Consider the following 26,683-nt stretch of genomic DNA (forward strand, 5'->3'; position numbering starts at 1 on the left):
GTTTTCTCCATGTCTGGAAAGGTTTCAAAACGTTTTCCTTTTAGCACAACCTTTTTTTTTTTTTCCTTTTCGCCAACAAAACTTAAATGGTGACGCGTTGTTCGAAATCCATGATTAGAGAAATTGAAATTTCAACCATTCATGATTGGACCGCAGTTATTCGGACACGTACCTCTATGACCGTGAGACAACGATGCCCAGCTAGGAGAGAAGCAAGCGTATCAGGTAGTGCCAATTGACAAAGATAAAAATGTTCTCGCTAAGAAATCAACCAATCGGTAGGGGCAGGCATTTTTCGCGAATAAATCTGAACGCCCATTAGATTGCAACAATGTATACCCGCAGCAGCGGTTTCTTCCTTGCGATTGGTGATCGTCTGCGAGAGAAGTCGAAGCCTTGTTTGACCGAGCCACTCAGGACGCGTTTACTTCCGCAATGAATTGCTGTGATTGGTGTTGTAACAATCGACATGTACCTAATAGAAATTCACCCAATCACGAAACACAGACGATGCTACCGTGTTTTAACTTATAACTAGAGAGACGGAATTTTCGCGCATTCATTTAGTGGCAAGCTAGAATGCAAACCTCCACACTGTCGCACTGTGTTCATGATTGGACCGCAGTTATCTGGACACGCTCCTCTACGACCGTGAGCCAACGATTTCCAGCTAGGAGAGAAGTAAGCGAATCAGGTAGTGCCAAATAACAAGGATGAAAATGTTCTTGCTAAGACATCAACCAATGGGAAAGTAAACATGGGTCGAGCACACCTATAACTTTGAATTCTATCCTGAGGCCAGAGGAATCCGCGAAATTTCCGGGACTCTACTTATAACTAGAGACCGGAAAAATTCGCGGGTTCAATGACCTTTAGGATAGACTCCAATATCCTTTACACACTCGGGCAAATGCCAACTGTTTATTGGCTGCTGACTTGTGAGTCGTCACGACTGGGTGGCCTGTGATTCGACACTTCTACGAGTGAGGGTTTCTAATTGGCCCTCAGTCGTCCAGATTAACAGTGGACCAATGGCAGAAGCAGCACTAAGGTATAATTATTTTAATTTTAGCATGACACGTAATGAACCCGCGAATTTTTCAGGTCTCTACTTATAACTAGACTCGGAATCTTTTCGCGAAATATGCATGGCCCTACCAATCGGAAAGCAAACATGGGTGGAGCACACATATGACTTTGAATTCTATCCTGAGGCCAAACGAATCCGCGAACTTTCCGGGTGTCTATACATGATGCGCGACGTACACGGTAAACATGACCTCACTTTTCCGGACCTGGAAGCCGACTGACAGGTCACCGCGTGTTCAAACTTGACTCTGATCAGGTTGACGGGCTTATTACTTCAAATAGATGTAGTATCAGCAGTTGCTGCTATACAAATTCATTCACAGTATTTTTTTATCACGCCTATTATTAGAGACCTGAAAAATTCGCGGGTTCATTTCGTGTCATGCTAAAATTCAAATAATTATACCTTAGTACTGCTTCTGTCATTGGTTCACTGTTAATCTGGAGGACTGAGGGCCAATTAGAGACCCTCACTCATAGAATTGTCGAATCACAGGCCACCCAGTCGAGACGACTCTCAAGTCAGCAGCCAATGAACAGTTGGCATTTTCCCGAGTGTGTAGAGGATATTGGAGTCTATCCTGGAGGTCATTGAACCCGCGAATTTTTCCGGTCTCTACCTATTATATATCTGTAGGGCCATGCATATTTCGCGAAAATATTCCGAGACTAGTTATAAGTAGAGACCGGAAAAATTCGCGACTTCATTTCGCAATAGGCTAAAATACAAACAGTTATACCTCAGTGCTGCCTCTACTATTGGCTCACAACTCACCTGGATGAATCTAGTCCAATGAGAAACACCCAACCAAAGTTTTATCGAATCACAGGCTGCTACGTTGGGACGTCTCACTAAGGCAGCAGCCAATGAGTGGGTGGCATTTGACCGAGAGTACGTAGAACTATGGAGTTCATCCTGGAGGTCATTGAACCCGCGAAGTTTTCCGGTACCTAGTTATAAGTTAAAACACGGTAGCATCGTCTGTGTTTAGTGATTGGTTAAAACACCAATCACAGAAATTCATTGCGGAAGCAAACGCGTCCTTAGTGGCTCGGTCAAATATGGCAACGACTTCTCTCGCAGACAACCGCCAATCACAAGGAAGAAACCGCTGGTGCGGGTATACCTTGTTGCAGCCTAATATGCGTTGAAATTTATTCGCGAAAAATGCCTGCCCCTATATATCTGCTTTCTTTGATTTTTGGCCCACGGTAGTTCTCATGACACGCTCCGGGTGACCCCGAGACAGTAATAAACAGGGAGAAGCACTGCGGTCCTGCAATATGCAACTCATTCAAACATGTTTGAAGCCTCTGACAGTGGATACGGACAATTAGCACATAGTAGTGCTTTGGATACGTAAATGATAGTTGAGTGTAGTCCGAAGCGAAGAAAATGACGTAGTTACCTTCAGAAAAAGGGCTTACGCACGCTTCATAATGCAGAATTCTCGCTTACATAAGTCTAATCAGGCGAGTGCTCTTACCGACCGACTACTGCGGACGCAACGAGTTAGAGGAGTGATCCTAAAAGTCATACTTGTTCTTATTTGCTGAATAACATAGTCCAATCTCCGTTTCACATAGTGCACGAATGCGCATTCCGTAAAGAATTCAACTTACGTTTGTGGAAAGAGAAACGCGATCTGCATTAGCCTGTGAGGAATTGAGGTTGCAGCCCAGGAAAAATCCTTTTTTTTTAAAATACACATTTTCAATCTAAAAACTTGTAATACGAGTCACTCATGTTAGACAGAATGTTAAATTACAGGGAAAACAGAAAAAACCTGTAATTATTATGAAATTATTAATATACTTGCCAATAACCCGCGGCTTCGCTCGCGCACTTTCAGGGTATTGCTGATATGTGATATCTAGTAAAAAAAGAGTTGTTAGATTTTACATTTTTATAAAGCGGCATAACGTACATCGCACTTGATTAGCTTCAGAGGTACGACTTTTATAATAATAAAAAAATCGATCGCGTTTTCACCCCCTTTTGCGGTCGAATATAGAAAAATGGTAAAAAAAAAAATATATTTTAAGTCATACTAATGTACGTTATTCATGCTCATATTCGTACCTCCATCTTAATTTGCTTGGATATATGATTTATTACTGTAAAAAAATTAACGTTTCACTGCCCATGGTGTCGAATATCAAAAAATTGGTAGAATAACTCAACGTAATTAAATGTTTGAGTTATTCATGCACAGTTTCTTACATACTGCATTATTTGCTATGGAGATATACTCTTTTTATGATAAAACAAAGCTTACCTTTTTTAGCCCCTTAAAAGACGCAGTTCAATAAATGAAAATACCATGGAATAGGTACGTAACTCTAGATTCAAGTTTTGTTTCTTCGTATTTTACTTATAGTTATAATTGAATCGGAAGTGTTCATTTTTCGTTTTAAAAACACACCTTTACCTTTTACCACCACCCCCTCCCCTTTTTTTAGGTTTTGTAATTTCACAAAATGGTAAAACTGTGGTTGGTAGTTTTCGTATGTTTATTATTGGTATCTAATATTTTAAATTAAGCTTGATTAGATTCGGAGTTATAATTATTTATTTAAAAAAAATAAGCCTTTTTAAAACCCTTTAGGGGTTGAATTTCGCCAAAAAAGTATAATTTTGGTTATTATTTTTTGTATGTTTATTATTGCTACCCAATATATTTTCTTATGCTTGATTAGTTTCAGAGATATAATTAATCATCTTAAAAAGGTATATACCACTTTTCACCCGCTTTGGGGTGAAATTGTGTTATTATATATCCATAGTCTGGTTTTGAAGTTATTTTTGAGTTCTCAATAACCTAAATAGCGATTTCCAATAGTTTTTTTCTTCACAATTTCATCCCATTTACAGACTTTCTACCTCGAAAACTTTTATTATTAGTATATATGGGTAAATCAGGGGGAAATCAAAGTTAGGTCAGAGGATTAAGTAAAATGGGTTGAAAAAGGTTATTATTTTGTTGTGTTTGTGTTCAGTTTCTGTTCGTTGTGCTGGTGCACCAAGTATTATTAAAAAAAAGTTTTTAAACTTATTTTAAGATTACGTCCATCTGTGATGGTGCCTTGGATTGCGATATAATTATAAGAAACATCACGTTGTGCATAGATTCCATGCTTTTTTGTTACTGTTTGAATACTTTTTTAACGTAATTGAAGAATCCGTTTGGCAGTGTTAAGAACTATCGCATATATATATATATACACACGTATATATAGTTTTCTTTAGAAATATTACGCGTTTTGTTCATTGAAGAATTATAAAAGACCTGTTGAAGTCAGGGAATTCTGGTTGAGGGTTTTTAATGGATACTCTGCTAGGCCACGAATCATTAAGTTAGTTAAGTTAAGCGCCAGACATTTCTTAGCAAATGCTTTTCTTTCGTGTCCCTATCTGCACTGTCCAACGGCGCGTCAAGCTGCGGAACAAATTATAAGTCCAATAAAAGTGGGAGTATCTCGTAATTCCATAGAAACTGCCGCGTAACAGTTGCCAAATTCATTAAGATCTTGTTAATCGAATGAGGAGTGGCTGCCGAGATGCGCAGGATCTTTCCAGCGCCGCCTGGCATCGATCTAACGGCGCAAGAAGGGAAGTCGGGGAAGTCTTCGAGGCTCCGTCCACTCTTTATGCTGCTACCTCATGCCGCTTTTCCGGTCTTTTCCGAGCTCTCTGTTTCGTAGTAATTACTAAAGGCGCGTATTTTTTGCGAATAAAAATTTGAATGCCCATTGAACTGCAATGTGGTAATGCCCGAGCCAGCCGTTGCTTCCTTGTGATTGATGGCTAGAGACAGGAAAAATTCGCGGGTTCATTTCGCAATAGGCTAGAATCCAAGTACGTGTAACTTATTGCCGCTTCAGTGATTGGAACACAGTTTGCCTGAAGGACTGTGAGCCAATGAATGATCCGTAAGAAGTATCGAATCATAAGCATCCCAGTTAGCAGGTGTCACGAGTCAGTAGCCAATGAGCTGGTGTAATATTCCCGCGTACATAGAGGATCGTGGAGTCCATCCTAGAGGTCATTCAAACCGCGAATTTTTCCAGTCGCTATTGATGGCCGTCTGCACGGGAAGACACTGCCCTATTTGGCCGGGCCATTCAGGACGCGTTTGCTTCCGCACTGGATGGGGTAACATTGGTTGCGCTGACAGTACACAAGCACCTGAAAGAAACTCGACGAATCAAATCACGAAATACAGACGATGCTACAGTGTTTTGTCTCAGCTAGTCTGGAAATATTTTCGCGAAAAACAAATGCCCCTTGTAATTACCGTCTTTTCACAACAAAGCGAACTTTGTTTCGAGTTCTCTCTGTTATATTTGCACGCTAAATTTAAAATTGTTGTAACTGCTCCGAATTCAGTAAAATATCATAATTAGGGGCAGGCATTTTTCGCGATAAGATCTGAACGCCTATTAGGATGCAACAAGGTTTACCCGCCCCTGTGGTTTCTTCCTTGTGATTGGCGGTCGTTTGCGAGAGAAGTCGTTGCCTTGTTCGACCTTAGCCACTCAGGACGCGTTTTCTTCCGCACTGAATTACTGTGATTGGTGTTGTTACAATCGATATGTATCTGGAAGAAACTCGCCCAATAACGAAACACAGTCTTTTAACTTTCAGCTAGTCTTGAAATCTTTTCGCGAAATCTGCATGGCCCTAATCATCATATATTGACTATGTCAAAAACTGCTCATCTTTAGTCTTTGGCTTGCTACTGTTCATTTCAATGAACCAGTTAGCTGATTTATTAGTGATTTTCACTAATCTGTCAGTGAATTTCACAACTTTTAAACACCGACTCGTAGAGAAGTCACTGGTTTACCAATCAGTAACAACTTTTAGGAGAATTTTCATTTACTTCAATGTTACTTATTTCATATTCAGGTTTAGAGTGTGCATTAAATATCCTAAGTTTAAGAATTACATTAAACATCGATACGACGTTTTTTCTTGGGCTACCCTTAGAGACTGGAAAAATTCGCGGATTCATTTTTCGTTAGGGTAGATTAGAAACCCTTATACCTTTGATATGCTTTTCTATTGGCTCTTGATATCTGTAAAAATTTCAGCCAGAAAAAGACCCTCAGCCAAAGAAGTGTCAAATAGCAGGCTACTCAGTCTATACAACTCTTGAGTCAGCAGCCAATGAGGAGGGCTCAAGTATATATAGTACTGTGGAGTCCATTCTACAGGTCACTGAAGCTGCAAATTATTCCGGTCTCTAGCTGTCCTTATTCTTACTGATGCACGAATAAATTGAGTGTTGGGAGAGACAGGGTGGATCTCAGTGTGGGGTTCAGTCTGAGGTCCTTATCTGTCGTCCGCCCTGAAGAAATGAAAACTTATTTGGGGGGGGGGGGGGAGGGATCGAAGTTTAAGGGATAAAAAATACACCGACGCACCGCGCAGTCCACCTCGTTGCCCGCGGTGCAGAAATTCTGGTTTTATTTCACCATATGGGTACTGTGATATTACTTATGAATGGAGACCCGGACAATTCTCGGGTTCAAGCTAGACTTGATGTTGCTGTGCTCTGCCGAGTCTTAATCACCACTAGCTCCTCGGCTGATGTCCAAAATACTTGTATAACTTAAATGTGGTTGGACAGTACAGTTGCTGTTGGTTTATTATTGGTTTGGACTACTTTGGGGCGTGCCGGAGAAACTGTGGACCAATTGATGACGGCGCTAAAAATAAAAAAGTATTCGGAATTCAGCTTGTCGTTAAATGAACCTGCGAATGTTTCAGGTCCCCACCTGTGAGGCTGACGTGACCGACTCGGATATTGTTACGTTGTTACATCAAAATATCACATTTGCACGTGTATCTTGCAAGAGGTCAATATACTTCATAAATATTACCCTTTAATTTTGTAATAATTTATTTGCTAAGTGTGTTTCTAATGGGGTCATTAGACATTTCCCATATACAGACCTTACTTCGATCGAATGACATAGTTTAAAGGTATATATGAGTAGTATGTAAATGTATTTCCGAGATCAGGCCTCAGGCGGTGGAGCCGAGAGCCGGCTCCGCCATCTTGGATTGTGACGTCACGGCGGCAAAACTTCCTCAAAATTCCTCAAAAATGACTCAAAATGACTCAAAATTTCCCGTTTTCGAGGGAAAAATTCCCGTTTCGAGGAAAAATTAGGATTTCAAAAAACCACAAATGTCTTTTGCCTTAGAAAGAACACCAATTCCTAAAATAGGCTTAAGCATCCTTAACTCAAGCCTCAGTTAAGCCATTTCTAGGAATAAGGATACCATGACCTTTGACCTTGACCCCGGCGGCCATCTTGTATCCGCCATCTTGGATCCGCCATTTTGGATGACGTCATTTCGTTTTCTAGAAAATTCCGGCATTGTGTTATCCGCCATTTTGAATTATGACGTCACGGCGGCCATCTTGGATGAGCGTAACGGGACGTAACGTAACGGGACATAACGTAACGGGACAAGCAGATCACTGCAGCCATCTTGGATCCGCCATCTGTAAATCGAGCGCCCCACTCATGATGAAATGTTCGTCTCTGTAGCCATATTGATTTTTTTCTGTTCCGCTGCAGGCCGCCATCTTGGATACCGTCGACTTTGTTTCTGTTGTTTGTTCCTAGATAGCGCCAGCGTCGCTCTTGATTTTTTTCTGTTCCACTGGAGGCCGCCATCTTGGATACCGTCGATTTTGTTTCTGTTGTTTGTTCCTAGATAGCGCCAGCATCGCTCTTGATTTTTTTTGTTCCGCCGCAGGCCGCCATCTTGGATACCGTCGACTTTGTTTCTGTCGTTTGTTCCTAGAGAGCGCCAGCGTCGCTCTGTCTCATCACATAAGGTCGATGTTTTATTATCTACCATAGTTATTAAGAACCTTATCGACATTTTAAATTTTATTTTTTATGAAAAATATATTGGAAACGCTGTGATTCGAACCATCGCAGCTCTGATCTCTAGGTTGGAAAACATATGCCTTTAACCGCTCAGCCATCGAGACATTTACCAGACCGAAGATTAAATAAGGTATATATAAAAATAACATGCATGTTTGGACTTGTAATTTTTTTTAATTTAAAGTAATAATAGCACCACCTGTTCGAGACAGACCCACCATCTTGTCATTTGGCCGCCATCTTGAAAATCCGTAATTTTTATGCTAGAGATGCGGGAAAAAGTTCAAAATTTATTAAATAAATTGACAATAAACATAATGTTTGATTATATCGATGTACGTCCTTGGTTCGATTCCCGGCGAGAGTAAACGGTCGATCCTTCCTCCATGAAAGCTACCTAGACTGATCTACCACCAGCAGTACCAAGGTATATATCATCAACAGGTATGACATCATGTCCGCCATCTTGTCTATATCCGCTGGAGACCACCATCTTGTTTTTCATCTGCTAGAGTGTGCCGATCCCATGTAGTATAATTATCTGGTCACCATACTTTTGTCCTCAACTGTTGACATTGAACATTGACCTTGAAATTTGACCTTGACCTTGAAAATTGACCCTAACCTTGAAATTTGACCCTAACCTTGAAATTTGACCTTGACCTTAGCCTTTGGCCTTGACCTTGAAATTTGACCTTGACCTTGAAATTTGACCTTGACCTTGAAATTTGACCTTGTCCTTGACCTTGAAATTAGACCTTCACCTTGAAATTTGACCTTGACCTTTAAATTTGACTTTGATTTAATTCGATAATTTCTGCTACTAAATCAAAACTTGCAATATTTTTATCAGGTGGAATTAACAAATATCATTACTCAGTCAAATTAATATTACGCCATGAGACATCTGTGGAGCACCAACATGAAAGACGAACTTCCTTTTCCTTGGAGTCTAACGAAGCCATCCTTCTTTTGCGATCGTTAGTGAGCATCCCGCATCCCGCATAAAATAACTAAATATTATTTACCTGCAAGCAACATGTGGCGATATCTGTTGTTGAAAAGCAGAACTACATGCATTCCAAATGTGCTTCCTTATTCGATGATGCATCCAAAATGTGCTGCCTTTTCGTTGGCGGTGCTTCCAAATGTGCTGCCTTTTCGTAGTCGGTGCTTCCAAATGTGCTGCCTTTTCGTAGTCGGTGCTTCCAAATGTGCTGCCTTTTCGTTGTCGGTGCTTCCAAATGTGCTGCCTTTTCGTTGTCGGTGCTTCCAAATGTGCTGCCTTTTCGTTGTCGGTGCTTCCAAATGTGCTGCCTTTTCGTAGTCGGTGCTTCCAAATGTGCTGCCTTTTCGTAGTCGGTGCTTCCAAATGTGCTGCCTTTTCGTTGTCGGTGCTTCCAAATGTGCTGCCTTTTCGTTGTCGGTGCTTCCAAATGTGCTGCCTTTTTGTTGTCGGTGCTTCCAAATGTGCTGCCTTTTCGTTGTCGGTGCTTCCAAATGTGCTGCCTTTTCGTTGTCGGTGCTTCCAAATGTGCTGCCTTTTCGTTGTCGGTGCTTCCAAATGTGCTGCCTTTACGTTGTCGGTGCTTCCAAATGTGCTGCCTTTTCGTTGTCGGTGCTTCCAAATGTGCTGCCTTTTCGATGACGGTGCTTCCAAATGTGCTGCCTTTTCGTTGTCGGTGCGTCCAAATGTGCTGCCTTTTCGTTGTCGGTGCTTCCAAATGTGCTGCCTTTTCGTTGTCGGTGCTTCCAAATGTGCTGCCTTTTCGTTGTCGGTGCTTCCAAATGTGCTGCCTTTTCGATGACGGTGCTTCCAAATGTGCTGCCTTTTCGTTGTCGGTGCTTCCAAATGTGCTGCCTTTTCGTAGTCGGTGCTTCCAAATGTGCTGCCTTTTCGTTGTCGGTGCTTCCAAATGTGCTGCCTTTTCGTTGTCGGTGTTTCCAAATGTGCTGCCTTTTCGATGACGGTGCTTCCAAATGTGCTGCCTTTTCGTAGTCGGTGCTTCCAAATGTGCTGCCTTTTCGTTGTCGGTGCTTCTAAATGTGCTGCCTTTTCGTTGTCGGTGCTTCCAAATGTGCTGCCTTTTTGTTGTCGGTGCTTCCAAATGTGCTGCCTTTTCGTTGTCGGTGCTTCCAAATGTGCTGCCTTTTTGTTGTCGGTGCTTCCAAATGTGCTGCCTTTTCGTTGTCGGTGCTTCCAAATGTGCTGCCTTTTCATTGTCGGTGCTTCCAAATGTGCTGCCGTTTCGTTGTCGGTGCTTCCAAATGTGCTTCCTTTACGTTGTCGGTGCTTCCAAATGTGCTGCCTTTTCGATGACGGTGCTTCCAAATGTGCTGCCTTTTCGTTGTCGGTGCTTCCAAATGTGCTGCCTTTTCGTTGGTGGTGCTGTCTTTTCGTTGTTGGTGCTTCCTTTTTTGTTGATTGCGCGTAGTACAAAATGTAGTGATTGAATATTTACTAGTTTATCACCTCTTGGTGTTACTAAAATATTTTACATGGTTACTTGGTCCTTTAGAATGTATAAAAATGTCCCGATGGATTACGAAGGTCATGTGGTCCTGAAATGACTAGCCTATACGTCTGATAATGACATGACTCGGTCTCATGGACTGAAGGCAATTGATCTATATGTGTGGCTTTGTACATGAACGGCTTATATGTTATTCAGATTATTGAAAAATTAGACTTTCATAATAGGCTAATCGGCACTGATTTAATTCGTTGGTCCGGTATATTGACTTGAGTTGATTTTCGTAGAGTGAATGATTAATAAACTCCGCGAAAGGTAATGGAAAACAGAACCTAACATTTATTTAATAATTAGTTACAACTGTCTCTGGTCAAGAATCGAACCGTGGACAGGGATCCATCGATTCGATTTGTAAGTTAATGAGTGATTTTTTTGATGAATTTTGGATTTTTTCCCGCTTTTCTAGCTACATTATTACATGATTTCAAGATGGCGTCCGAATTTCAAGATGGCGGGGGGCACCTCGGTAATAAATGATTACTGCACTGTAGCAGGTTAAAATAAAATTAACCAGATGTAAATGTACTCTATAATATGAGTACACACACAAGATGACGTACTCCAGCAGTTGGTCGCTCCTGGTAGCATGTACTGAACATTAAATGTCGGGTCCATGATGGTCGACAAGGACAAAGTAAAATTTCAAGGTCAAAGTCAAATTTAAAGGTCAAGGTCAAATTTCAAGGTGAAGGTCTAATTTCAAGGTCAAGGACAAGGTCAAATTTCAAGGTCAAGGTCAAATTTCAAGGTCAAGGTCAAATTTCAAGGTCAAGGCCAAAGGCTAAGGTCAAGGTCAAATTTCAAGGTTAGGGTCAAATTTCAAGGTTAGGGTCAATTTTCAAGGTCAAGGTCAAATTTCAAGGTCAATGTTCAATGTCAACAGTTGAGGACAAAAGTATGGTGACCAGATAATTATACTACATGGGATCGGCACACTCTAGCAGATGAAAAACAAGATGGTGGTCTCCAGCGGATATAGACAAGATGGCGGACATGATGTCATACCTGTTGATGATATATACCTTGGTACTGCTGGTGGTAGATCAGTCTAGGTAGCTTTCATGGAGGAAGGATCGACCGTTTACTCTCGCCGGGAATCGAACCAAGGACGTACATCGATATAATCAAACATTATGTTTATTGTCAATTTATTTAATAAATTTTGAACTTTTTCCCGCATCTCTAGCATAAAAATTACGGATTTTCAAGATGGCGGCCAAATGACAAGATGGTGGGTCTGTCTCGAACAGGTGGTGCTATTATTACTTTAAATTAAAAAAAATTACAAGTCCAAACATGCATGTTATTTTTATATATACCTTATTTAATCTTCGGTCTGGTAAATGTCTCGATGGCTGAGCGGTTAAAGGCATATGTTTTCCAACCTAGAGATCAGAGCTGCGATGGTTCGAATCACAGCGTTTCCAATATATTTTTCATAAAAAATAAAATTTAAAATGTCGATAAGGTTCTTAATAACTATGGTAGATAATAAAACATCGACCTTATGTGATGAGACAGAGCGACGCTGGCGCTCTCTAGGAACAAACGACAGAAACAAAGTCGACGGTATCCAAGATGGCGGCCTGCGGCGGAACAAAAAAAATCAAGAGCGATGCTGGCGCTATCTAGGAACAAACAACAGAAACAAAATCGACGGTATCCAAGATGGCGGCCTCCAGTGGAACAGAAAAAAATCAAGAGCGACGCTGGCGCTATCTAGGAACAAACAACAGAAACAAAGTCGACGGTATCCAAGATGGCGGCCTGCAGCGGAACAGAAAAAAATCAATATGGCTACAGAGACGAACATTTCATCATGAGTGGGGCGCTCGATTTACAGATGGCGGATCCAAGATGGCTGCAGTGATCTGCTTGTCCCGTTACGTTATGTCCCGTTACGTTACGTCCCGTTACGCTCATCCAAGATGGCCGCCGTGACGTCATAATTCAAAATGGCGGATAACACAATGCCGGAATTTTCTAGAAAACGAAATGACGTCATCCAAAATGGCGGATCCAAGATGGCGGATACAAGATGGCCGCCGGGGTCAAGGTCAAAGGTCATGGTATCCTTATTCCTAGAAATGGCTTAACTGAGGCTTGAGTTAAGGATGCTTAAGCCTATTTTAGGAATTGGTGTTCTTTCTAAGGCAAAAGACGTTTGTGGTTTTTTGAAATCCTAATTTTTCCTCGAAACGGGAATTTTTCCCTCGAAAACGGGAAATTTTGAGTCATTTTGAGTCATTTTTGAGGAATTTTGAGGAAGTTTTGCCGCCGTGACGTCACAATCCAAGATGGCGGAGCCGGCTCTCGGCTCCACCGCCTGAGGCCTGATCTCGGAAATACATTTACATACTACTTATATGTATTTAAAAAAAATGAAATCGGGTAATGCGACGAGCCACAGAAGGGGACGAAGACGCAAAAAAAAAACCATGTGCCTAATTAAGCAAACTCTAACATAGGCCTAACCGACGCTGATTATCCTTATAACGTAGACTGGATAAAGGACGTCATTAAAAATATTACTTTGCTTTTCAAACTTATTATTTTTAGAAAATATTCACATGCAAGCCACAGATTTTGACGTTATTTTTATCGCATTTGTAATTATATACATAATATTCAAAACTGATGTTTTCTACGGTTAGATAAAAAAAAGTATGTTAAATAGCCATGTTTGCAGCTGAGTAGCTATAACAATTCTCGAAAGAAAATACAGCATTACATAATTTCGATTCGCAACAAATTCTTTTGACATCTCTTTTCGAAGAATGACTTGTGAACTTATAAATGGAGGCGTAAATGTGACGTTAACTGGTTTTAGCTTCTTCCCTTGTTTTGCTTGACGGCCGGGATCCGGTGCCAAGAACAGCGCCGGCCGGCGATGTAACGGCTTGCGGACGACGGGGCGACCACGCCCAATATCACAGCCGCGGTCGTAAAGTCTGTGTGCTTTATCAACGTTCCCTGATTTTGTTTTGAAGTTACTGCGATCTCTGGCGCGGGGCGGACAGCCTGAATATCTTCATCAAGCAGCCGTGCACACTGAGAAAAAGGAAAAAAATATATATATATTTGCCTCCGAGCTGAGCGTGTTGGGTACTTGTGGAGTAATGGCAGTCCTTCCATTTAGACACGTGGAAGTTCTTAAACCAACGACATAAATTTTCTGCTTTATATTGCAACCTTTCAAATTTCATTCCTTGCAAAATTCATTGCTAATAACTTAGCAATTCAATTAGGAATTATGTTTCTTTAATAGAAAAAAAAAATGTTGCAAATAAATTGTATGAGTGATTTTAAGTGCATTATATTATTCGCTGACGTCTTTATCGTTAACAATTAGCTACGTGTAAAAAAAAATATGTTGCGTTTGTTAGGGTTTGGTTTGCATGAAGTTTTACATATGAAATATATTAATTTAGCTTACATGTCACTTCACGGGAAAAAAATCAGATTTATTATAGTATAAAAAAACTCTTTTAAATATGTTTGGTACAGTATATCAATACCTATCATGCTTACGGCCTTCAACAAATGAGTGTGTTCTATTTTGCAATTTAATCACTTCAATAGTGAATACAGGAAAAATGAGCATCAGGAATTTATCAAATTCTTAAATATTGAAAAAAAAAAAATTAGTTAAATTTAACTTGTGCTTAAAAAACCCAATATTTAACTGATTGATTAATAGACGTGATCACAGGAAAACCATAATTAATTTGGCCTACTATTAAGTTTTGTACTCGGAGAAATGTCTGCCAACACTTCCGTGTTGTACATAATTATTTTAACCGTAAGTGGGATATTTAAGTTTGTTGCTGTTCCACGAAGGAAGATTTGTTCTGTGCTATTAGTGTGTTTGACTCATGCGTGCTATGCGGCTGGGTTAGATCTTTGCCTGCCTCGCCATGTTTGCAGTTGAGTCAGCCACAATAGCGAAAAAAAAAGGCACACTCAATTCCTGCGCTTATTCGTTCTCTGGCACTCTTCTTTTTTCACGGGAAAACCCATACACCCCCTCGTTCACTCGTGAAATGAACAGTGGTTTAACTTAATGTCATGGGTAAAATTTCACATTTTAAAACAGAATTATATATTTTCTACCCAATAAATGATTATGTCAATAATTTAAAAAAAAAACACGTAAGCCAGTCTTTCATTACTCGCCAGTGATGTGTAACGAGCAACTTCCTATGTTTGCGAATACACTTATTAATACGAAACTCAGACATGAAATTTAACGCAGAATTCTTTTAAATAGTGCTGAGCTTGATAAATATAAGAAACTTATGTTTTCAACTACATTTCTGGACACGAATCACACGTAGTTTCCGCACCCGCCGCTAGAACTCGCTGCCTAAGCATATGCGTAGACTATTGAATCATTTGATTAGCAGACCGAAATTTTAAACTATAGAATGAAAAACGGCTCCGATGAAAGTGAAAAATACTTGAAAAAATATACTAAATCCTGGCTTTGGACCTGATATTCGACACGGAATTTCATTAAAACCCTGACCATCTCTTTAAAATTGATCAAACAGAAGTTTACCTTTGTCGTTTTGAACTTTGGTCCGCGCCATCCTCCACAGATGCCAGCACCGTGGTTGTTACACATGTCCGTTCCGTGACGTCCGTCACATTCACGAAATAACTCCCACCAAATGGCTTATCTTGAGAGCTAAGATGTTACACATAAAAACATGTTTTATGGTTATACGCCATATCACATTGAGGAGTGTGTTTGACCACCAGGCTCCACAGACCAGTCATACGCTTGATGCCAGAAGGATGGTAAAACTGTTGATTGGCTGTCGCTTGTGCGACGTTCCAAGCGTCAGCTCTGTCTTGATCCACGCGGTGTTCTCACGGACCTCGGCTGAATGGTAACCATTGTCTCGATGTCTTCCTGCTAGTGTCAGAGCGACGACGGTCCAATCTCGCTAGACGAAGAAACGCACGGATGGTTTCAGGGCAGCCTGGGGCTCATTTCACGAAGTCTTGTGACAATCGTAAAGAAAAAAAATAGGCACATGTAATCACAAGTTGTTACGAACAGACATTTCACTTGGATCGACTAAAATTGTCACTCAAAAGTAAAAATAAAATAAAATAAAAGTTATGGGTGTGTTTGACAAGTGTTGAAGTTGGCATACTTTTAAAAAGCAAGATTTAACAATAGAACATTATTGAACTAATTTATTGTTTACAGTTGTAGCTGTTTAGTTGAGGCGGCATGAATTTAAGGGTTTTCAATTCATCGCATTTTTCGTTTGAACTCAGTAAGAGAAAAAATATTTAAAAAAATTATAGGAAAATTATTAAATCAACGTGTAATTGTAACCTACAAAAAGTAGGTAGACGATTGCAGTTAGACAAGTAGTGTCAGCTACACGTTTAGCTACATTCGTAAATGTTTTTGCGTAACCTACAAGTAAATAACTTGTAAACTTGTGCGATATGTACCTAGTACTTTTGTGAAACACTTGTAACTGTATAATTCAACAAACTTGTAAAATTACATCTGTTAGTTACAATATTGTACTTTTGTGAAATATGCTACCTAGTGGTAAAGTATTTATGTTTCCAGCCTGAAGACCAAGGCGATTCTGATTATCGGCCGAGTGTGAGATTTATTTTTTTCGCAAGTGGCAAACGTGCCAGCCGAGGGAAGGGGAATGGGGGAGGGGGTTTCTCCCGTTTTCTTCATTCCGTCAGTGCGACACTTTCGTATCATCTCCCCTCACGTCGACTAGAAGCGAAGCCCTGCCATATCCGTTCATTCGTAACATTGAATGTTCGTCCAGCACCACGGGAGGATGGTGGCGGTGGATCAATGCGCAGTTGGTTGGAGATTCAAATAACCGCGAGTGGACTGTGTTATCCTCTCCGTCCGCCTCTCTCTCTCTCTCTCTCTCTCTCTCTCTCTCTCTCTCTCTCTCTCTCTCTCTCTATCTCTCCCCCCCCCCCTTCTTCCTCTCTCGCCCACACGCGAGCCGACACATTGCGGCGCCGAGCAAAAGCCGCCATTGATTACCAATAACTGCGCGTATTCCCTCGCGGGGCGTTTGTCGTCGTGCGGTTTCGTAGGGTGACCCGGGGGTGATGGGGGGGGGGGGGGGTTGAGGGCCTCGAACAAGGGGAAGGGGATTATCGTTACGAGTCCTTGCTGAAGCCCGCTTTCATAGGGCGCCGAAAAAAATCCTTCTATACATATATATATATTTATATGCATACATACATACATACATACACATACAAATACTTTTCAAACAGCCGTTGTGGTTTGGATCTTTTGTTGGTCGAGAGTATTTTTAGCCATTTTGTGGAGCCGTGATTTTTTTCGCATTTTCGGAAAAATGGCCGATTTTACCGTTTAGTACTCTCTTCTGAGTTATGATGGCACGATGGTCGAGCGGTACCACGTATGCGATCCGTTTTTTTTTATCCTCGGTGGTGTCAAACCAGGTTATTTTGTTTTTGCAAGTGGGAAATTTGATGGATGTTTCCATGAGACGGTGCATTTTCTTGGGGTACTACTCCCCTTCCCCCCCTCAACCCCCCTCTCTCTAAGGCAAAATTAGTTGCTGCTCCGTGAAGTTTTAACTTTAATAACTGTCAAATATAAATTAACATCCGTTTCTTCTCCAAGAAATGTGCAGTGTGACCTTCATATAACTTAAAATAACACAACGTGTAACTGAGTGCATTAGAATTATTTTGCTATGAAACTGAGAAAGTTCAGAGGATTATACTTCACTAAAAAATAATAATATCCGTTACTGCTCTACGAAACTTGCAAGATAGTGTGTGATGTAACGAAACTCATAGTGACTCAGTCCTACAAAATAGCCATTAGTGATAGAAAATTTAAGACATATGATATCAAGCTTGCGTTGCTCTCTTCTTTCATTTTCATAATGACTATCCTTACTAATATATATTAGTGATAGAAAATTTATGTCAACTGATGTAAAGCACCTTCACGCTTTATTTATTAAAATTAATTTTTGGTTTATTACTTGATTCTTATTTTAAGCTTATTAAAAAAATTACGTTATACGTAGTTCATTCCGTCGCTGTTAAAAAAAATTACTTAAATTTAAAGATTTTTTTATACTTTTTTATTCATACAACATAGAAAGCGTAATTTTTAGGTTTTTAAAATATAATTTGGTTTACTTTGTTATGTTCAACTCATGACTCTTTATCTGAACAAGAGAATTGAATCGCTGAATATACACAGACTATACACAGAAAAATAAAATTTCTGTACTTTTACAAAAGATTCCTTTGGAAACCAGTTGCCAAGAACTATATTTTAACTTTGCAAAACACATGGCTATGATTATTTGTGCTCACATGAAATACGTTTTTTCCATATAATACTGAGTAATATATAATTAATTTTTCATCCAAGCATAATTTGTTGGAACCACGGAAAAAGATAATCGACTTCAATATTCAACTATTTTACTTTATTTAGTTGTATCATGCTTACTATTTTTGTAGTTAGGTAATACTGGAAAGCTCTTCAGGGAAAGGTTTACAAATAACTTCAACTATTGTAGGTGATGGGAGAACGCAAGCCATGCAAGCCATAAATGCCCGGACAAGAAACCGAACCCATTACTGTGGGATACAGTTTCCATGTAAATGTAAAAATGTACGAATATCTGTTATTTCAACATTTATAAAAAAAGAAGACAGTATGGAAGCCTACAAGCTGGTGGCTGCTCCGTCGGAAGTGCGATGCCTTAGACGGTTGTTCCAGGGATGTCGGGGCACGGTCGCCCCCCTCCATGTCGCACTGTGCGCAGGACTCGAGGACGCGGCACCGCTTCAAGCTGCACACCTACAGCAGCCCCGCGTTCTGCGACCACTGCGGCTCGCTGCTGTACGGCGTCATCCACCAGGGCATGAAGTGCGAAGGTAAAGCGGGGGGAAGCCGCCCCCTCGCGAGGACCCCGCGCGCGGTCGGCCCTGCGATTGGCCGACATCATAGGTCGCGACCAAACTATGTTTCTTTTTTATTATTATTATTCTGGTGCAAGAGGTTTGTCGGCCTGTGAGTGCGTGGCTGTTTTTTTTCCTATCTATCGCTTGCTTGCGTGTCTTTTTTTTCTCTGACGCCGAATGGTAACACACTAACTGTATATGTCTTTTTTTTTATGTACGTACTAAACCTCTGTACATACGAATTACGTTTGTGAGTGTGTATTTTTTTTTTTTTTTTTTTAATATTTCCTCTCTGCCAGCTTGTCTCTTTGTCTCTCTCTCTCTCTCGTTGTGTACATACTTGTTTTGTGAACGTGTCTGTTTTGTTTTGGAGCCTTGTTGTGTAGCACCATCTCGGCGGACTCTGCGCGCGATGGCAGCCTCTGCTCGCCCCGGGAGAGGGGGAAGGTTCTCTTGACCTGGCCTAGCAAGTAGCTCCTCGTAGATCGTAGCTCGCCTCGCTGATTGGGCCGCTAGTCGCTACTCGGCATACGTAGAGAGCACGAGGACCCGCCATGCAGGTGGACTGCTGGTTCATTTGTCGATGGCACTCTCTAATCACTATTCATTTTCCACACGAGTTTTTTTTTTTTCGTGCGTCCCAAAATTCTGTTCAGCTTCGCAGATACTCGTTATATTTTACATATCGCCTGCATCGTGGTCCATTAATATTTTTTTTAAATAGTATTATTAAATTGTAGACTTGGTTTTTTTATAGTATTTATAAGTAGTGGCCGAAATTTTGCTTAAAGTAGCTGCAGCTGCTTGCGATCCGTCTTATCACTAAAAAGCCTTTTACAGTTTTTTTTAGTAACGCAGTTATTTAATTCTATGGCCTTTTTTTTCAACTAATATTTTCCGTTTAATTGCTCGTTATGAAAGTGTTGAATGTAGGCGATTTCAGTAATAAGTTTTTCTTAGGTTTTCTGGAGTTTTAGACAAACGTAAAGCTGAAGCTTGTTTTAGGTGTTTTAAGGTTTTTGTTTCCTACAGCCCTATTTGACCAAATATATTCCATTATTATTTTTTATTCTATAAGAACCTTAGTATGCGGCTTTCGAACATGTTTTTTTGAATTGTTCAGTACGTAATTTCAAATGAACGTTGTTACATATAAAATCAACTTTGCTTTATTTTTCTTCCTTTTCCTATACATTAGTTATAAATAAAAAAAAACCTTCAACAAATTCTAAGAATGAATAGTGTTGTTGAGAGCGCAAGAGCAAGTAGTTAAACTTCTGGTTTAGGTTGACCGGTGTAGACAAGTTTAATTGCTTTTACTTTGGAGAACTCAACAGGCCAGGTAAAGGAAGTGGTTTGTCCTCTCCTGGCAGTTATCTGTTTTTTTTTCCTGCCTTTGATTTTTTTGTGCGTGACTTTTACATTCTATTCCTCTTGTTGTATTGTTTGGTGTGTTTGTTCTTGATCTCCTACCGTAATAAGGCGGAGGTGTCGAAGCACAAGTTCGAGGTGGTCACGTACCTCACGCCGACCTTCTGCGACCATTGTGGCTCCATGCTCCACGGAATCACTCACCAGGGTCTCAGGTGCTCAGGTTAGAGTGTTGGACAATCTTTACGTTATCCTCCTCCAACACAACACAGTGATCCACATGTTGCCACGCGCCACAAGCATACAATACACGTCGTGTACACCAGTTCCGTGTCCGATGATGCCCCAGACCCTAGACACGGCACACAACACCACAAGGCAAACCAATATCATAACGTAGTTACGTACTTCATATGATTCATTGTCTTGTGTAATTTTCCCGCCACCACAGCCGCCAACACGGACCGAAACATTCGTGCATAGTCATTAGTGTCGATGCACCATGTAGCCTGTTCGCGTAGTTTTTGTTTTAGAATATCACAATGATTGCACTCCCTCTTTTAGAGCAAGATATTCCAGGAAACTTTAATGAAGGCAAAGAACAATTAAAATTTTTTTAAAAATATTTCTGTAGGGACTTGTCACTATCTATCGTTCAGCAGGAATACGCTTGCCGTTACACATAGTCGTAAGTTTTACTTTACAGAATCGGTTATATTTCATAGAACATTCAGCGTATGCAGCGGTGATAAGTATGTTATGTTTTTGTTTTTTCGCGAGCTTGAAACAGTGCCAATCGCCTCTGATAGCGCGTCGACTCTCGTAAAATTTCCTGCCTGCCGCCTCTCTCCGCTGTCCGCCGAGCGAACGGGCAATCCAACTGCGACTGATTCCTCCGTCTGTTCCGCCTTCGCGACTCGCCGACCACGCGGTTAGCCGCGCATCTCTCGCCTCCTCGCGAGAGCTTCCTCTTGTGAGCAGGAGGGGGGGGGGGATGCTCATCAAACCCTGCTGTTCCTCGAAGTTGTTTTGGGATTGATCTCGCATCTAAGGACGTTAATGTCGGGTTATCTTGGACTGTTTGAGGCATGCAGCACGGGTCCTCTAGTGTCCAATGGTAATTGTCTCCCTCACAACACAAACATTTCTATAATTAAAAAAATATATATATTGGTTGTCTGTAAAGTCGGTTTACGGAAGATAGTTTAACGTGACAACATCATAACAAAACATTGATGAAATGATTGCATTCTTTTATGAATAAAATTGAATCATTTTTATTGAATTATCACTATTTTGTATGGATACAAAGAAGGAATGAAATGAAATCTACTATTTAATTGATAAATTTACTTTTATTTGCACTCATTAATTCAAATATGTTTATTACTTTAACGAAGAGATTATTTTAACTATAACTTTTATACATGTTTGCTATTTAACTTCTTCCAATCTGTGTTATTCTGTTAAGGATAGGACGATGATAGGAAAAGTAGGAAACGAATGGGAGTGTTTCAAATTTAATGTGCCTCGAAAAAGTCAAATCGATGGTTGTTCCAATCGAGTGGAAGAGAGATAGATGCGGCGCAAGCGTACAATGAGCGTAACGGAACACAGCGTAACGGGACAATGTGCGTAACGGGACAATGAGTCATCCTTTTTCGTGCGTGCAGCCGGCGTTCATCGATTTATCAGACGTTGTCACGTCAAAAAAAAGACGCTATAATGTTTAAGCAAACAGCCCGTGCTGGTCTGGGGGTGTATTTATATCCGTAAGGTTGGATGATAAGTCCGAAGCTCGCTGGTGTTTCTAGTGCGGTATCGCCTCTAGGCGCAAGGCTCTATACTGGCGCGCAATCTTCTCGTCGTGCATGTGAGGCAACTATGTGAGTAGAGTGGTTAACATGATATTAGATGGCGGGGAAATGAAGATTAAAGTGTGACACAAGTCCTTTGAGTGCTTTTAAGAATCTGTACCGAATGTTACACGCGTAAATTGTTTTAGGAAAAAAAAAGCTTGTAAGCCATCTTCACTCTCCTTAAAATGCAGTTTTAAAACAAAATCCTTTAACAGAACTACTCATCTGCCCCCAGCTTATACTTAAATGTTTTTCGTTGTCATACACCACTCTGATATATTGAGCAGTTTTTATATCACATGCTCTTTTCTGAAGCTCTGCACACCGTGTGTGCCCAGGTTGGCGGGTCCCTTGACTCCTTTTCTTTGCTGCCGCTAGTGAATTTGTCTGTACTTATTATTTATTTCATTGCTTAGACATTTTATAGCGCCCCCCAATATTTGCTCAGTCACTCGGTTCTCTTTTAAGTTTCTCGCTCGCTCTTCTAGGCAAAATAATAATCCCTTTTAAAAGGCCTCGTATCAGATTTCTCTCTTTGTCTCGCTTCGCGCTAAAGGAAGGGGGAAAAAAAAACAAAGAAGAAAAGGAAAACCCCCAGTTTGTTTTGCGCTCCCCTTACCTGTTTTCGCCTTCCTCTCCGGTTGTAATGGTTTTTAATTACCCCGGTGGTAATTAGCACTCCCAGTCCCTCGCAGCGGACCGGGATGTCTGACCTCCCCGACAACTCAGAGCCGCCACGCCACTCTTGACCTCTGACCCCCCGTCGACCGAGCCACGCGTCCGGGGGGGAGGGGAGGCGTAGGTCTCTTCACCCGTGACATTTGCAGACATCTGCCGTGGGCCGTGGCAAGTGTAAATGGGCATGAAGGGTCGGGACAAGGAGAGTTTGCCTTTGTGCTGGTTTTTTTTTGGGGGGGGAGGGGGGGGGGGGAGAGATCAAGCATGGGCGCACGCACGCTATTTTGATCAAGTTTGCCAAATGTATTAGGCCTCCGGGTCTCTCAAGCACGAACTTGCCGCGGGCGTTAAGTCTTGACATCCTTCTCGTTTTATTTCGCGCCGTATTTTTGTTTCCCAAGTTTCGAACGTAAATTTCGATAAACCACGCAAGGCTGAGGTGAAAGGTTGGTGCTGCGGCCCGTGTGTTCGGGCGCAGAAGGGCTCAGGCGACTGCATCTCCACAGCCACTCGGGTACCGACTCGGCGCTCATCAGTTCGGGTCAAGCCCAGGGGAGCGCGTCTCGTCAGCGAGAACCTTTCGGTGGCCCCAACACATTTAAATCGATCTTTGAATCGATTCTGTAACCCTCACCGTTTGACTTAAAAATCAGTGGGTAATCAAGACTTTCAGGCTCTCCTGCTCAATAAGAGCTCTGACAATGGCGATGTTTTTTTTTTTCCCCGGGCCTACGAAAACGGCTAGGGGGTGTGGGTGTTTACCCTGATAGTAGGACAAACATAACAAGTATATTGCTAATAAATAACAACCACTGGAAACCTTACAAGTTATGCAATACGCGCAGATCACGTTTACAGTTATGACCATGGGCGTAAATCTCAGGAAAGGTCAGGGAAGCCCATCCCCTTTCCACCAGTATTTTAAGGCCAGGTTTGTAAACTACGCAAGAAACGCAATAACGCAAGACGCAAAAACGTTCAGCAACCACATTTCAAAAGGCGCAGTAACGCAACGCAGGTACTGTTCAACATCCAACTTTTCCTTCGTTTTGGCTTGCGGTTTTTGACGGTCATATTGGAAGTGAAGTGTTCCAAAAAACTTTTAAAGACGCAGACGTTATGTGCATAGAAAGCCACCCACCAAGGTCTCATGAATTTGGATTTATTATTAACGTGACGTTTTCACTTTTGAAAATAAAATTTTAAAAAAATTGAGTAATTTAATTAACTCTTAAATCATATCATAAAACATAAATGAACAAAAGAATCCCCGGGAAGAAATTATTTATCAACTGTTATACGATTTCAATTTGTAATTTGCCTTGTTGTAGACGTCATACGACTCGCGTGCTTACTAACGACTGTGATTTTTTTTTCTTTCGTTAATTGCTTCTTTGGTTATTGCGTCGTGCATTCCTTAGGCAGTTTATAAACCCGTGTTAAAGCCCCTCACTGCGGCTCCCGGCTTGCGCTTGCAAAATCTTAACTGTTAAACGGGGATAACAAACATAAAGTATTTTATTGTAGCTACGAAGTCGACCTCCGTTGCGCAGTTGAATGCCCTTCGGCGCGAGAGATTATTTGTTCGAGTCCCGGGTAAGGTATGCTTGTAAGTTTGTAACGTCTACATTTCGTCATCAAATTTGTCGAAAGTTACAAAATTTGTAAATTTAACATTCAATAAGAATACAAATATTAATTCAATTTTTTTTTCTTCTTTTTCAGTTGAGTAACATGTTAGCATTTGGTGGGACTTATTTCGTGAATGTGACGAAAGTAGAATGAACGGAAACGCGTAACAACCACGGTGCTGCCATCTGTGGCGGATGGTGCGAAACAAAGTTCACAAGGACAAAGGGAAACTTCACAATACTAACTGACTGTTGAACGAATTCCAACAAGACAGGCAGTATTTAAAAAAAAAAAAACAAAGCCGGTGTTTTGTATTGTTTCAGGTATTTTCACGCTTATAGCGGAGCCGTTTCATCATACTTGTAATTTTAAATTTCGGTGCGCAAATGGAATGATTCGATAGTCGACGTAGCTGCTCCGGTGGCGAATTCTATTTGCGGGTTCGGAAACTACGTACGGGTGATTCACGTTCAGAAACGTAGTTAAAAACACAATTTGCGTATATTTATCACACTCGGAATAATGTTGAAATATTCTACGTTAAATTTCGTGTCCAGGTTTCGTATTTCCAGTGTATTTGCAACATTAGAACACACGAATGTACTCGTTACCGAGGTTAGATGTGACGCATCACTGGCGAGTACATTTTTTTTTTTTTTTTTTTAAATATTAAAATATAAGAATGGAGAGGAAGGTTTCGGGGCCCGGCGAAAGGAGCGCGCGTGGGCGGTCGGCGGAAGGGGCGTGCGTGCGCGGGCAGGGGGCAGCTGTCGTATTGATCACGTGACGTCGCTCGGGACACGGCACGTCGCGAGGACGAGGGCTCCCAATGATCCCGGGGAGGGGGGAAAGTGGTGGTTGTACCACCGAAAAATACATTATACAGAATACGCATTAAATTCATTATTCAGCACACAACAGCTTTATTATTTAGGTAGTTTTTTTTTACTCATTTAAATTAGTTTTCAAATTGAAAAATACACTTAAAAATTAAGTTTTTGGCTTACTGGTTAAAATTTCTTTTGGTGTCATAAAAAATTAATTGAAAACTTACAGGAAAACAAGATGCTTGAGCATATAGGGTAAGAGACATGAAAAATGTCACCCTGCAGTGATCCTGCCTTGCCTTTACATATTCAATTACTTCAACTTATAGGCTCTTTATTTTTCCCTCGGAATTATATAGGCCTATTAGGCTGCTGTATCTGAATAACAGAAGTATTGGATTCCTATGTTGTTTTTGAAGTCATCACATGAAGTGAAAAATCAGACACCATTCACCCTCCACTGTGCTTTCTTCTGTGGTATTTTATGCATTTTCCATAAAGGTAGATACTGAAACCAGATTGTAATCAAAATTTGTGCATTGTTGATAACCATTGAAATACAGGTAGTTGAATTTCCTGTATTCAAATCCTGAAGCTCATTGATAACTCGCTAATCGAATACAGACAGTTTTTAATGATACCTTTGTGCCGTACCTAATGCTTAGTTTTGTGGGAGCCATTGTTTAGTGCCAAAATTAAAACGTGAAAACCAACAAATTATGCACTGATGCAAAAATATCTTTAACATTTGTTTGTGAATAGTTACTTTTTCCTCTCACTGATATTTTATTTTTCCCTCACATGAAACTAACAACTTTATCTTTTAAAATTTCTTGCCTTTTTTTTGCTGTGATGTGTTCCCATTGTTATCGTCAGTATTGTCTGTACGTTGTGTAGTTTGTCGTAAAACTCTTAAGTCCATTTAATTACCAGAATATATTTTTTTTTTTTACCATTTTTTTCAACTCTTCAGCTTTCAGTGTGGTAAATTTGCCTACTCAATCAGTAAGATTTCTTTGCAGCAATTCACTTAATTTCTCTGTGACAAGAGCAGATACTTTGCAAGAGAAGATTGTATGACCACTATCAGTAGGTTGTTTTGTGTGCTCTTCATTAAAATGTACGTTATGTTGATACTAACTTCAATACTCTCTCTCACCTCTCCCTGTAATGCTTGCTTTTTTAAATATTGCACTTAAGCTGACTACTCACTATAAAGCACAAGCACAAAACCTACACTTTCCAAACTTACACATGTCATAACACTTTTATTTTAAACATTTTAGAGTAAATAATAATAATTTACTACTTAAGCTCTTGTTTTGTAGTGTTTCTGAGATAGTATTTTAATTTTAACACAGAGATTTCATTGACATAAAGATAACCACTCTAAAAGAACCCTAAAAGAAAATTTATTTAAATCTTTTACATTTCACCTCTAGCCTTATCAACTTAGAAAATACTATCTTAGAAACTTTGTTTGAAGCATGCTGATTACATAATTACTCTACTGATTGCAAAGTTGATAAGCTGGTAAATATCACTTGCTGTATTTATTCTTGATTCAAGTAATTCCTCAAAAGTATTTAGAAATACTTATGCTTCTAGTTTTTTAAAATTCCAGCAAGAATTTTGCAGTCAGTTAATTAATTTTATAAATAATAATAGTTTAACCACCAATAGTAGTTAATCCACTGACTACTTACACATAGTTCTTAATTGGACTTTTTATTTAAAACCATAATATAATTATTACTTAATACTTGTGTTAAAATACTACTATGTAGTAAATTTTACAATTAATTGACTT

The 26,683-nt window shown here is 40.4% G+C and overlaps 1 protein-coding gene across 4 annotated transcripts in view; it reads left to right on the plus strand.

Annotated features, from left to right (window-relative positions):
• LOC134542481 (protein kinase C, brain isozyme-like) overlaps positions 1–26,683 on the plus strand; it is a 490,169-nt gene that overhangs the window by 418,036 nt on the left and 45,450 nt on the right. For 2 of the 4 annotated variants that reach the window (XM_063386801.1, XM_063386803.1), the window contains exon 4: positions 19,989–20,100. In XM_063386801.1, coding sequence (XP_063242871.1) covers positions 19,989–20,100 — 112 coding nt within the window. Of the gene's footprint in view, positions 1–18,367; positions 18,480–19,988; positions 20,101–26,683 lie in introns of all 4 variants that reach the window. The other 2 variants (XM_063386800.1, XM_063386802.1) reach the window with 1 other exon arrangement.

The sequence above is a fragment of the Bacillus rossius genome (genome assembly GCF_032445375.1).
Source record: "Bacillus rossius redtenbacheri isolate Brsri chromosome 4 unlocalized genomic scaffold, Brsri_v3 Brsri_v3_scf4_2, whole genome shotgun sequence".
Classification (NCBI taxonomy): domain Eukaryota; kingdom Metazoa; phylum Arthropoda; class Insecta; order Phasmatodea; family Bacillidae; genus Bacillus; species Bacillus rossius.